This window comes from Zea mays, chromosome 9 (assembly GCF_902167145.1).
Source record: "Zea mays cultivar B73 chromosome 9, Zm-B73-REFERENCE-NAM-5.0, whole genome shotgun sequence".
Lineage (NCBI taxonomy): Eukaryota > Viridiplantae > Streptophyta > Magnoliopsida > Poales > Poaceae > Zea > Zea mays.
In genome coordinates this window covers 8,656,140-8,669,197 of record NC_050104.1, presented here as the reverse complement: position 1 = coordinate 8,669,197, position 13,058 = coordinate 8,656,140, and the positions used below count along the sequence as shown (strand labels likewise).

The 13,058-nt window shown below is 45.3% G+C and overlaps 1 protein-coding gene and 1 long non-coding RNA gene across 11 annotated transcripts; both read left to right on the top strand.

Moving 5' to 3' along the window:
* The first annotated feature begins 3,593 nt into the window (after positions 1-3,593).
* On the top strand, positions 3,594-5,649 carry LOC111590142 (uncharacterized). The gene is made up of 3 exons (XR_002749228.1): positions 3,594-3,996; positions 4,466-5,393; positions 5,479-5,649. It is a non-coding gene; the product is annotated as an uncharacterized lncRNA (long non-coding RNA).
* A 188-nt stretch (positions 5,650-5,837) lies between these two features.
* Positions 5,838-12,088, top strand: LOC103637876 (uncharacterized). Of its 10 annotated transcripts, XM_035962445.1 has the most exons (8): positions 5,838-5,913; positions 6,653-7,201; positions 7,940-8,644; positions 8,733-8,870; positions 9,127-9,182; positions 9,369-9,442; positions 10,325-10,387; positions 10,615-10,764. In XM_035962445.1, the coding sequence occupies exons 3-8, from the start codon at positions 8,633-8,635 to the stop codon at positions 10,623-10,625; spliced, it is 354 nt and encodes a 117-aa protein (XP_035818338.1). In that variant the 5' UTR covers positions 5,838-5,913; positions 6,653-7,201; positions 7,940-8,632; the 3' UTR covers positions 10,626-10,764. The 10 variants fall into 10 exon arrangements, 1 of the variants encoding a protein (XP_035818338.1); XR_004852536.1 differs by adding an exon at positions 11,866-12,088 and having other exon boundaries at positions 9,316-10,935; XR_004852537.1 differs by adding an exon at positions 11,866-12,088 and having other exon boundaries at positions 6,653-8,623; positions 10,325-10,935.
* The last annotated feature ends 970 nt before the right edge of the window (positions 12,089-13,058 follow it).

The following is a 13,058-nucleotide window of genomic DNA, read 5'->3' as shown; positions in this document are numbered from 1 at the left end:
GTGACACCGAGGGCTAGCCCAACAGGTTGGGGAAGAGCTTGGCGATCTCATCTGCAATAGATCGATCAAGCATGTACAAATCTGGTGAGCTTGATGAAATCCATAGAAAACCACATGCAAGACACGAGATGCCACAACAACGTTGAACGATCACTCATCGGGGTTACCTACGGCGGAGCTGGCAGGGTCGTCGACGACTAAAACGAATACTATTTTACAACTGTAAACTGCTTATACCAGCGTGGGGAGGGGGCTTTTGGTGCATTAGTTTTTCATGGGTCTCTGAAATCAGAAAAAAAATTCTTGCATGGATATAGGAGAAAAATTCTGTATGGACCAAAGAGAGGAAGTACCGACGGCTGTTGCGAGGTGGGGTGGAGTGGGGCTGTCTCGCTCACCATAGAGAGGGGTTCACCTCGCCCTAGACGATTAGATCTGGATAGAGCTCGATCGGGTAGCCGCGCCTGGGCGCTCGCCCTCGGCGGCCAACAGCGGACTCTGGCTACCCATGTCCATTGCGGCGTCGGCCGCGCCCTGCCAGCTCTGCGGTCGCCGGAGCTCGAAGGCGGCAAGAGTGGGGCGACTGGCTACCCAGGGGCACAAGCCCGCAGCGGCCATAGGGGGAGCTCGGAGAGGGGCGGCACTGGCGTCCTTAGATCCATCTTCATCGACCTCGCGAGCGGGTGAGGCGGCTAGCGCGAACCCGAGCATGGGCGGTCCCGAAGGCTGTCTGGGGCGGAGGGCAGCGGTGGTGCGCGGTGGGCACGGGACCCCGCGATCCAGGAGACAGATTGGGCAAGACGGGTGCAGGGGTGTCCTTGGAAGGACGAGGATCGCAGGGGCGGGGCGGGGTGGGTCCCTAAAATGGCGCTTTCCATCGATGGAGCGCGGGCGCTAACGCAATGATGGTAGGGGAGGCGATGGAGGGTCCCTGGAATGGCGCGACGGAGAGAGAGGCGAGGCGAGAATATTGGCGCGGACGCGCGACGCGGATTCTGCGGATCGCGGAGGCGGTTGCGTGACCTTCCATCGGCGTCCGCGCGGTGGGGAGGCGTCAAGGTGAAGTTGCGTGACCTCCATCGGCAGATGCGAAAGCGTGGTGGGGAGAGCGTGCGATGGGAGCCGGTGGACGCGGAGTCTGTGGGCGCGGATGCGCGGTGCGAGCGCAGCGCGGCAGAACATGGCGCACGGAGGTGTGGACACCTACAAAAGTGTCTTAAAGAATAGTAGAGATACAATAATAATTACTCTAATGATAGAGCTTTTAGGACAACACATGAGGTTCTCAACCAGGTAATAACTATAAAATTACATAGTAACTATGACACAGCAACATACTTGTATATCTCCCGTTGGGAGAGCATAGAAAAAAGTAGTTGGGGGCTGCTGCAACCTGCAGAGGAGTGCGGAGGTGCCAACACTATTTTGTAAGCAAAAGTAATTAAGCATTGGATCTTCCTCCACACTTGTTTTTGTTACCAGGAAGCTTGGCGACCAGTGCACCCAAGACGTTGCACTGGAGACGGAGGAAGTGCGATGCAAGCAAGGGTCATTGCTGGTGGTTTCTCGCCAATATCAGCAAGCTAGATTGAGGATCTTACTTACAGCTGTAATGAAGATGCCGACTTCAGGAGTTTGAGCAGTCACCAAAGCCGGTGCTGGTGGTCTTGCCAACATCCTGCACAGCAGCAGAAAGCTGGTATCAATCAAAGCAGGGAAGACTAAAATTTGTGATACCAAGCAGAGAGGGAGACAAAATTTGTGATTCCAAGCAGAGAGGGAAAAATCTCATGAAACACTAAATTTGGAGGGGAGACAAAATCCAACAATTCTTACATTGAGCTGTCGTTGCACCTTGTCTCTTCTTGGGCCGCCGTGGGGGCGATGTCCCGCCAATCAATGAGAAGTCCTCTGTGATCTCCTGCTTGGACCTTGCGATGGAGGACGCCAGCTTCTTTGCTTCCATCGTCGGCACAGGCGCGCCCTCTGCGGCTTCAGCTGCGTCATATGTCTGGCGAGTCTCCACCACAGGGTGTGCCGGAGGAGAGAGTTGCCTCGTCTCCCCAGCAGCACGTCGCCACAACCGCCAACGATGGCCTCTAGCCCCGCTCCACCAACCGACATGTCATGCCCCCGTCGCCTACGTTGCAGCACTCATCGATGCGGGCAAAGGCAAGATCTGGAGGAAGCCAAAGGGGAGGAGGGTGAACCAGGAAATCATGTGTTTGGACGGCAAAATAATCGGAGATGTGAGGAGATCCACCCTTATCTGGCTTGGGATGCGTCAGTCTTGACGTGGGTGATTCTCGGGTGAGGGGATCCATCGACACGGTGATCTTGACAGTGGGGTGGTTGTCGGGCGTCGCTCTTGGGGTGGGGGAGGGGCGGGCGCGATGGCCACGGATGTCGCGGGCATCACGCGGCGAGGGGGTGGGGGCGACGTAGCGATGTCTGAGCACGGTTGCCGCAGATGGCAGCCGGCCAGAGGGGCGAGACGACGAAGATCTCGGGGGGATCGCGGACGCGGTGATGCGGGGCAGAACATGGTGTACGATGTGGACGCCTACACACCGTGCATATAGAGTAGTAGGGATTTAAGAAAGAAACCTACTATTACTTATTTGCTACAGTAGGCTAGCCAGACAATCCAAAATATCTCTACTACTCTATAAGACTCTAATGTAGACCATCCGTGCACCATGTTCTGCCCTCTCACCTCGACCGTACGATTGTCCCTTCGCTCGGGTGCGTCGTCTGATCTCCACGCTCCAGCGCGCTCCAGCGCGCACGCACCCTACCCTCTCCACAACCAACCCCTGCGAGATCTGCTCCCATCTCTCTCCGTCTCCCCCATCGCACGAGGTCTGCGCCCTCCTGCTCGCCGTCGGCCCATCTCGACTCCCTTTGCTGCCATCCGAAGCCCGCGCGCGAAGCCAAGAACGAGGGAGAGCTGCTGGTGGCCCTCGTCATCGGCAGTGACCATTCGCTCCGTCAACGTGCTCCATCTCTGATCCCCAATCCCTCCTTTCAGGTGAGCCCTCCCCGATCCACTCCGCCTCCTCTTCCCTCGATGGATCTGGATTCAAGTACCCCTTTCACTCTCACATCGTTGAAATCCATGGCGTCGTCGCCTGGACACGCAGGGGGATGGTCCTGACCTTCCAGTCACTTACCTATGAAGGTCGGTCCCGTCGTGGGCGGTGGCGCCGGCAGCCACCCATCGTCGATCATCACCAAGCATACCGCGCGGTCAGGGTCCTCGCGCTCCATCATCAACCTTTGGCACGCCACGCAATCGGGGGCACGCGAGGCGCACGGGTCCATGCGGGGTCTCCCGCGGCAATCTCCCTACCCCGTGCCAATCTCCCTCCCCGTAATGGCGCGCCAAAGCAATTACCGTCGTACATGCTCAGATCCAGTTTCCCTCGAGTTCCAGAAACTCCGCCCCCAATAGCCTTCGCGTTTGTAGATCTTGCGTCCTCGATGGAAGGTTTGCCTCCACGCCATTCATGCTGCTCCGTGAGTCCCGCTCCCCTCCTCTTCCTGACTTGTGGCTTCCAATTCTCCTTTATGCCCTCAGATGGAGTTCTAGATCAGCGCGGCAGGGTCCACGGCACTGCATCGGGGGCAGCGTTGGAGTTGGAAAAGGGCTGCGTCGTGACCGCGGAGGGAACAACGCAAGTGAGCGGTGGAGGCGTTCCACTCCACAACCCTCCAACCCCGCCACTGCCATCCAACCACGTCGGCGCCGAGGTCTACTACCTTCCCTACGTCACCGACGCCGAGTACTACACGACCGGTGGTAAGAAGATATCTGCCACCTCGATCTACTTTGAGAGCCTGCCGATGAGTGTCACCAAGGGGTACATCAACTTGATTTTCGTCCCAAGCTCATCATCCGCGGCGGCAGTGTGGTACTAGGACTACGCCAGGCTTAGGGCAGTCACCGGCAAGGGCGGGCCTTGCTACTCTACAACATGACTCGTTGCTGGATAGGTACAATGTTCATTGATAACAATAATCTCGATTAACCAGTTGGTTTCATGAAATTGGATCTTCATGTTGTGAAGTATGTCATGTTGAAATGGCGATGGATTTGGTAGATGTGGTGGTTTAGATTCTACTTGGGTTTCTAATTTAGGCAATCAATTCTGGTGGACGTTCGAAATGTCGAATTGTTTAATCACATATTATAGATCTTAGTGTTTAGGAAATCAATTCTGGTGGACGTTCGAAATGTCCTTTATGACCTATCTTTGAATTGGTGACTTGAGTTTCCCTAATTTAATAATGTTGGTTACTTTTGGGTCTTTGTCTATGTAGTGCAACCCTTATTTTTGTTTTCTAATACCATCACAACGCATGTGTATTAAACCAAACTTTTATACGCTTCATGCTTGCAAAACTTTAGTTCTTATTCTAATGAACTGCTGGTTTCTGATAAAGTTTTGTTTTCTTGTTACAGTCTGATCCTCGTGTTAAAGAGAAGGTATTAGTGCTGATAGGTACATGGCAAGATGTGTTTGGGGCCACATGCAAGATATCCACAATACTATGCAGCATACCATGTTATCTTGGTCGATGTCTCGGTTGTTGAAGTAAGTACATCCTAAATCTCGGTATGAATTTGGCAGGGTAAGTTCTTTCCTTTCTTAGTTTGTTTGCTATTTCTTTTTATATCTGTATGACTCCTATAAAGCAAGGGATTGGTCCTGGTGTCATTTAGGAATCTCCGTTGCCAAATTCATACTATCTAAGCTATCTTTGTTGCCAAATTCATACTACTGGTGTCATCTGCTATCTTCGTTGCCAAATTTATACTGCACAATGAGCCAAATTTAACAACAATAAACATAGCCCACAATGTAGACGACACTTGGCTATCACGTTCGTTCGTCTCACTACAGAAGGAGTGGGCGCAGTTTTCATTTTTTCACTAAGAAAATGTGATGCTTGTTAGATTTGGATAAGAAACCTTTTGTTTTACAATATAATTCACTAATTGTACTGGCCGATATTCGATTGTTTTTTGGTTCAATATTAGATGTTCAGCAACATGTTTTTTTTGCTTAACCAAATAATAATGTTGCAAAAGTACTAAGGTCAGCTTGTTTATTGTTGTTGATGTGCCCGCACAAATACACATTTATGAGGAATACTATTAGTATTTTCCATGTTCTTTTAGGTTGTTGATTCAGTCGTGAGGGTCCTCAATTAAGGTCGAATGGATGCAATCAAAACTAGAAGGGTGTGCGCCATCGAGGATCACTGCAGCTAAGGCAATCGTGAAGGATGGAATCGTTGTTATGGGGCATGTTGGCCTCACACCGCAAGCTATTACTGTGCTCGGTGGATTTAGGCCTCAAGGGAAAACGGTTGACAGTGTTGTAAAGGTGCTGCTCATTGTTTGTTGCCATAACATTGGCGTGTTGGCTGAGTGACTGACTGACTTGTACGGTCTCTATTGTGCCTGTGTAGGTTGTGGAGACAACACTTGCCATGAAGGAGACTGGATGCTTCTCTGTTGTGTATTAGTTGTTGGCAAATAATTTATAAGATATTGAGATCGAAGACAATATATAAATTTTCATCTAGGCAGTGTTCAAATTATCGCCAACCTTTGGCACGCCGCGCGATCGGGATTGTAGGCAGAAGGTAGTGAACTATATGTCATAGTCATCTTTTTTGTTCCAAATTTGTAGCACTCTCTGTTTTTCCTTATTTTGAAAATGAACTTGCACTGTCTTAGCCCACTGGTTACCTGAACTTATAATAGCTAAGCTGAAACTATGCAGAGTTCCATCCAATTCTTAGACAACACTATATTAGTTGTTCATATTTTTTCTGAATCCTTTGTTTCAGGGTCTAAGAGAAAGGTTTTCACATTGCAACTCAAACATGGATGCAATCCAGGTTAGTACTTAATCTTCAATAATATATAATAATTAGTCATAGTAATATCATCACTCATTGCCATTACTGAAACATATGAATGTATGATATTATAAAACTGCCACTTACATGACAATGCACTCTTTCTGCATTGAAGATACTGTAGGCATATCTCTACTAATCCTTATGAGCAGAGCGAGGGCGTCCACCAAGCCTCATCGTGCCCCCGCCCGCGCGCGTCTTCCTCCCTACATCCCGCCCCCGCCCGCGCGTTCCTTCCTTGCATCCCGCCCGCGAGCACGCGCCCCCACCAACCCCGCCTCCGCCCGCCCGCGCGCGTCTTCCTTCCTTTCCCACCCACGAGCACGCGCCCCCACCAACCCCGCCCCCGCCCGCGCGCGTCTTCCTCCCGGCATCCCGCCCCCGCCCGTGACTCGACGGCAGACGTCCGCAGATCCCGCCACCAACCTCACCGCCGGGTATCTCGCCCCACACCAAACCGCGCCCCCTGCCCTCGCCCTCGGCCACAGGGTGCGCCATGCCCCCGCCCCCCCGACTCGGCGCCGTGACCGCCGCCCTTGCTGTAGGTCGAGCATGGATGCTTTGATTAGTTCATGAGTATCTTTAATCATTTTAGGTAGGGGATTTTCTTCTGTTGCTCAGAAGATGTAGTTTGTGCCTGCATGTTTTCTTTCCTACTCCTATTTCTGTTACTTACTATATAACAATTCTTTAGCTGATATATTTTTTTCTTATCTAGGAAATGGGTCAGATACTGGACAGACTGATTCTTGGTTTGAGTTGAAGGTTACTGAAAGTTATCTAATCTAGATAGTTCAGATAACTCATTTTAGCCATCCAAGGGATCTCCTAGCCATAGTTGGCTTCTTAATACACATGTCTCGTTTTTTAGCCATAGTTCACATGGTATGTTCATTTCATAGTAATCTTTAGGTTTTTTTAGAGATCCTTTTTGGGATACCCAAAATACTTTTCAATTGTAAGTTGAAAGCTCAAAATTTTCAATGAAGGAAAAAATACACTTTGCATCAGTCTGCTATTTGACAAAGTTGAATATTTGTTTTAAAAAAGAATTTAGTGACAAACATCTTTGTTATTGGTATGAATAATAACAAAACACTTTTCAATTTTAATTATATCTTCCAAAAGTTTAATGAAAAGTAATATATATTATGTTTCTTTTAATTTTCAATTAAATTATATGCACAGGATATTTTTTCTGAATCCTTTGTTTCAGGGTCTAAGAGAAAGGTTTTCACATTGCAACTCAAACATGGATGCAATCCAGGTTAGTACTTAATCTTCAATAATATATAATAATTAGTCATAGTAATATCATCACTCATTGCCATTACTGAAACATATGAATGTATGATATTATAAAACTGCCACTTACATGACAATGCACTCTTTCTGCATTGAAGATACTGTAGGCATATCTCTACTAATCCTTATGAGCAGAGCGAGGGCGTCCACCAAGCCTCATCGTGCCCCCGCCCGCGCGCGTCTTCCTCCCTACATCCCGCCCCCGCCCGCGCGTTCCTTCCTTGCATCCCGCCCGCGAGCACGCGCCCCCACCAACCCCGCCTCCGCCCGCCCGCGCGCGTCTTCCTTCCTTTCCCACCCACGAGCACGCGCCCCCACCAACCCCGCCCCCGCCCGCGCGCGTCTTCCTCCCGGCATCCCGCCCCCGCCCGTGACTCGACGGCAGACGTCCGCAGATCCCGCCACCAACCTCGCCGCCGGGTATCTCGCCCCACACCAAACCGCGCCCCCTGCCCTCGCCCTCGGCCACAGGGTGCGCCATGCCCCCGCCCCCCGACTCGGCGCCGTGACCGCCGCCCTTGCTGTAGGTCGAGCATGGATGCTTTGATTAGTTCATGAGTATCTTTAATCATTTTAGGTAGGGGATTTTCTTCTGTTGCTCAGAAGATGTAGTTTGTGCCTGCATGTTTTCTTTCCTACTCCTATTTCTGTTACTTACTATATAACAATTCTTTAGCTGATATATTTTTTTCTTATCTAGGAAATGGGTCAGATACTGGACAGACTGATTCTTGGTTTGAGTTGAAGGTTACTGAAAGTTATCTAATCTAGATAGTTCAGATAACTCATTTTAGCCATCCAAGGGATCTCCTAGCCATAGTTGGCTTCTTAATACACATGTCTCGTTTTTTAGCCATAGTTCACATGGTATGTTCATTTCATAGTAATCTTTAGGTTTTTTTAGAGATCCTTTTTGGGATACCCAAAACACTTTTCAATTGTAAGTTGAAAGCTCAAAATTTTCAATGAAGGAAAAAATACACTTTGCATCAGTCTGCTATTTGACAAAGTTGAATATTTGTTTTAAAAAAGAATTTAGTGACAAACATCTTTGTTATTGGTATGAATAATAACAAAACACTTTTCAATTTTAATTATATCTTCCAAAAGTTTAATGAAAAGTAATATATATTATGTTTCTTTTAATTTTCAATTAAATTATATGCACAGGATTCTACCTGTGGTCCATCTCTAGCAAAAGTTATCTCTACTACTCATTAAAGGGAAGGGGAGATGCGGGAGCGGGGGCGAGGTATAGAGGACTTTGATCTATACCACGGCCTCCGCTCAACGCCAGGTAAATGTATTGGTGGGCCTTCTTCAGCATCCTCATTTGGTTTCTGTGTCTCGTGAAAAATGACTTGGATTCCAACATCACAAGAAGGTTGGTGCCATGAATGCACTTGTGAGTGGCTAAATACGAAGAATTTAAGAATGTATCTTGCTAACTTTAGTTACTTGGATGTAATGGAGGTTTAATGTTTTATATGCAGGTTTGTGTAACAGCTCTCCTTACTACTGGGCAATCCCTATTAAGCGTGGTTTATTTATGCGGGAACCTGGGACCTGAGTGCATTATTTATGCCATGCTTCTATTCCATCGTTTACTGATGTTTGATCCTGTTAACCAGGTAGTACCAATATTTTTGTATTGAAATTGAAGTATCAATTTTATGGTGCCTTTCTTAAGATTATGCACCCCAGCTCTCTCCGTAGTGTTTTTCAGTCCTCAACATGTACTTAGCAGTGGTAACACATCACAATCCAAATGTTTCTTCACAATGGAGTAGTTCTGAATTTTTTAGCATGTTTGATGGGATGATGAAATGAGGAAAAACTGTCTACTATACTGTATACCAAGATCCTCACCTTTTAAATGGCTTGTAGGTCTGTCACCAAGAGCAGGAGTTCAATTCTGCATTTTGCTGCATTTTAGATGGCCTGTAAGTCCTAATTCACCATGCACAGGTCTAAGACCACAAATTCAGTCATATGCTGCATTTTGCATTCTTGATATCTAGCACTATCTGAAATCATTATTTACCTAGCATAGGCTGATTTTGCTATTCTTCTTAGGAAGGTACTAACTTTTTAAACTCATCACTGTCGTCGTTGTCGCGCACAAGAAGTTTTCGCTCTCCTGCCCAGGCCGAGGCATCGAGCGCGTCACTGTCTTCCTCGACCTCTACAACTAGGGATCTACGTGAGTACCACTGCTCCCCCATAGCACCCCACCGCAGATGTGATTTTCTGCTTGTGTATTCTGTCGATCTGTCTCTTTTTTTGGGAGATTCGAACGCACCATCAGTAGCTTGGACCTGAGTCAGGCGCCTTCAGTGACGCGAGATTTCCTTCTTAAACTTTAGCAGAAGTACTTAGTTTACCGTTATATATTCAAAAATTAATCTTCTCAAGAAAGGTAGGGGACTGATTGTGTCTTCGATTGAGACAGACCCACAAACATGACAATGGAGCTGTTTTGAACAATCTGTGTCCATAACCATACCATTTAGAGATACACAGTAATTCTCATGTAGATGAACTCATGACCCAAGATGCAAATATTTGCCATTCAAGTGCACACAAGACCATCAAATAAAAACCGTGCTAAAAACACAATAGGCAATAGAGAAGTCCATGTGTTTATTTAATTCCCCAAGCTAGAATATTCATCATCTGTATGAATTGATTACTAAGAAACATTAGGGGAAAAAGTATACAGTTTTGATAGAAAGTCGTTGCGCCTGCGCCGCCGGCTTCGACGATCTACCGAACCTCCCCGAGCTTGGTCCCTAGGTTTGGAGATGATACTTTCTTTGTATGCTAATTTTCTCAAAGATTTTTCTTCTCTTCTGTGTCTGCAACAAAGGTGTGGAGAGGTATGAACATGAATCTGTAACACTATTTTCTTTCCGGTGCTTAATTTTTTAATGCTTTGTACAATTATTGTGTGCATTGCAATCTTGTTAATATATATCTTTAGTCATCATGATTTTCAATGTCTGTATTTATTCAGCATACATTTTTTGTTACGTCTGTGTAAAAACAATGAAGGATCATATGTACTTTCTATTTCTTTCTACAGGATCAAGCTTACTTCCCATATCTAACATTGTTCTCCATCAACTGGAAGGGAAATCCAACAAAGGTCATTTTTATGTTATTGCAGACCATTCCATTGAAATATATAAATCCAGCTTTCTTGTTTATTTATAGCATATTTACCATATTTATGTGAATGGTGGGGGAGGCCCCTACATGTATTTCTAGCAATCAAGCAGTTTCCTAATTTTGCATCTATGTTTTTTTATCATTTTTAACTAATTTTATTCCCATTTATATCTTGCTTATACAACATCCAATTTTCTTTTCTAGAACTAGAATAGATTGATGTGAAGGGGAAATAATAGAAGGAGAAGCTTGACCTGTATATTCAGGGTAATTACAACTTTTGTTGTTTTCCCTGATGAGAATAATCTTATTATTTTTCCCTGATGAGAATATGCTTATTATTTTTGGTTAAAAGGGAGTACCATTGAAGATTTGTCCTCATGTTAAATATATCCCCTTTCTGTTTATTGAGTCTAATTTGTTATACTATACAATCATAAGTCATTTGAACTAATAATTCAAAGGGAACTCTCAAGGAGGATGTTTTCCTGTAGAGGTGTAGATGCTTCTACTGGCCATGTCGGGGTAAGTACTATTGAACTTTTAGCTTAAGTGCCTCCATGTGTTTAAATCATCTTTGCCTTAATCCCTGTTAAGAGTAATATCTGTTCTATTTGAAACTGAGAGTCACTACCGGTGAACCATCTATGTATGTTATCCTACATTCTCTATGATATTTTTGGTGATTTTCCTCAGTAGCTCATGGTGCGGTTTGTTTACTACTGCATAATCATAGTCGGATGAACTTTTGGACAATATGAGTCATACTACTCTTACTCTGTCTGGTTTGTACTGCGTTCTGACATTGTATCGATGTCCTTGATCAAAAGCTCAATATAGTCCCATTGAGCTGACATGCCCATATATTTTCCATATACTCCAAACATGTGGTCGTTTTGGTGCTTCATTATTTCTACCCCATACCGCCAGTTTAAGGTTCCTCCCAAATGTTTTTTAAGGGAACCAGTCTCTAGAATAAATAGTGTGTTTCTGGGTGGCCAATAAAAAGCACAAGTTCTCTAATACACTCTCCATTCTTCCATGTTGTTTGGTATAATTAACAAGTCTCCTCAGCTGTGTTATGGTCGATATGGAAATACATATAAGGAGCTTTTGTCAATGATTGTAGATTTGGAAGTGCTATTTTGTTTATTTTCTACACAACTTTATTTGGTGGTCTGCAGCTTTATATGGCTACATTAGGCAATTGTTTTGAAATAGATGAATGGGACCCAATAGAGTTCTCCATCAGGGCAAAACATTTTGGCCAGTAAGGGAAACCACCATATGCCTACAGTGTTGTAAGGATGTACACACTTGTCTATGATTCATGCTTACCATTTAGAAATACATATGTTTTTAGAAGGAAGCATCCAAATTCATGTCTGTTTTGGATATATTCTTGCTGCATGATATGCAAGTTTGATGCATGCTTTCTCTGTGTTTTTGTTTCAGCATATCTGACACACCTCTTCCAAGGGCAGCTCGATGGAACCGATTGAATGCAAGATGTATTGTTGGTAGCATGCATCAACACAACTAGAATTTCACTAGATCTTGTATAAGTAGGTTCTAATTTTTTGGCCGTTCGCATAATAATTTCTGAAAAAAACATGACATAATTCTATCAGAACATTTACGATGTTCTTTTATTGTTGAATAAAACACTGAATGCTAAGGCATGCATTAATCCATACGTCTTGTGAAATGCTACGGTCTAGGGAAAAAGTGTGTCTAAAAAATATGACAATCTTTTTTCTCTAGAACTGATATGTGACATTTGTGTATTTTTTTGAATCTTAGAAGAACTTCCAGGTTAATATGGACGAACTGAACCATCTACTCGTATCTAAGAACTTGCAAGTTGCAGGTTAATAGGATGCCTGATGTAAGCTTTGTTGGGTTCATGTTGAATGTATTTTTTTAAATGATTTTGTTTTTGGTGACTGTAAAAATTATGTGAGCATGTTAGTTAATTCTCTGCCTGGCGTGAGTTTGATGAATGGTTTGTATGAATCCTGCCTATGTTTGCATATTGTTTGCTTGGATAACAACTTGTTTGGATCCATTAGCCCTAGATGCTCCTATATGCCACTGGAAGTGAGTAATTATGTCGCCGTCACAATACACGGGTATTATATCATGATGCACGGGCATTTTTCTTGTCTCGTGGCAACGCACGAGCACGTACCTAGAGCTCTGCCAGGGCTCTAAGTCCATTAGAGGCTCGCAATTTGTGTTCCGTGGCATCGCACGGGCACCCACCTAGTAGAAACACAAGCCTATAGCGACTGGTCGGAGGAGGCCTCATAGCTGATGTAGATCTTGTGCGTGACATAGCTAGAATTGGTACCTAACATGTAGAATCTGTTTATTGTATTCACTTTCAGGGTCCCAACATGACGTAAGGATTCATTTTTAGGCTCATACAAAACTATACTATATTTTTCTAACTGTCACAAAATTTTTACATGTTTCGAAAAAACCAGAGGCTAACTATACTGCCCCTAAAAATCAATTTACAGACTAATTAGATGCATCTTCAGGTTTATAATTAATTCGATGTGCTGTCCTAGGGGAATTTGCCTTGTACCCTGATTATAGTTTGAGGTAAGTTAGCAATTTTTTAGGTGAGTATGCATGCAGAA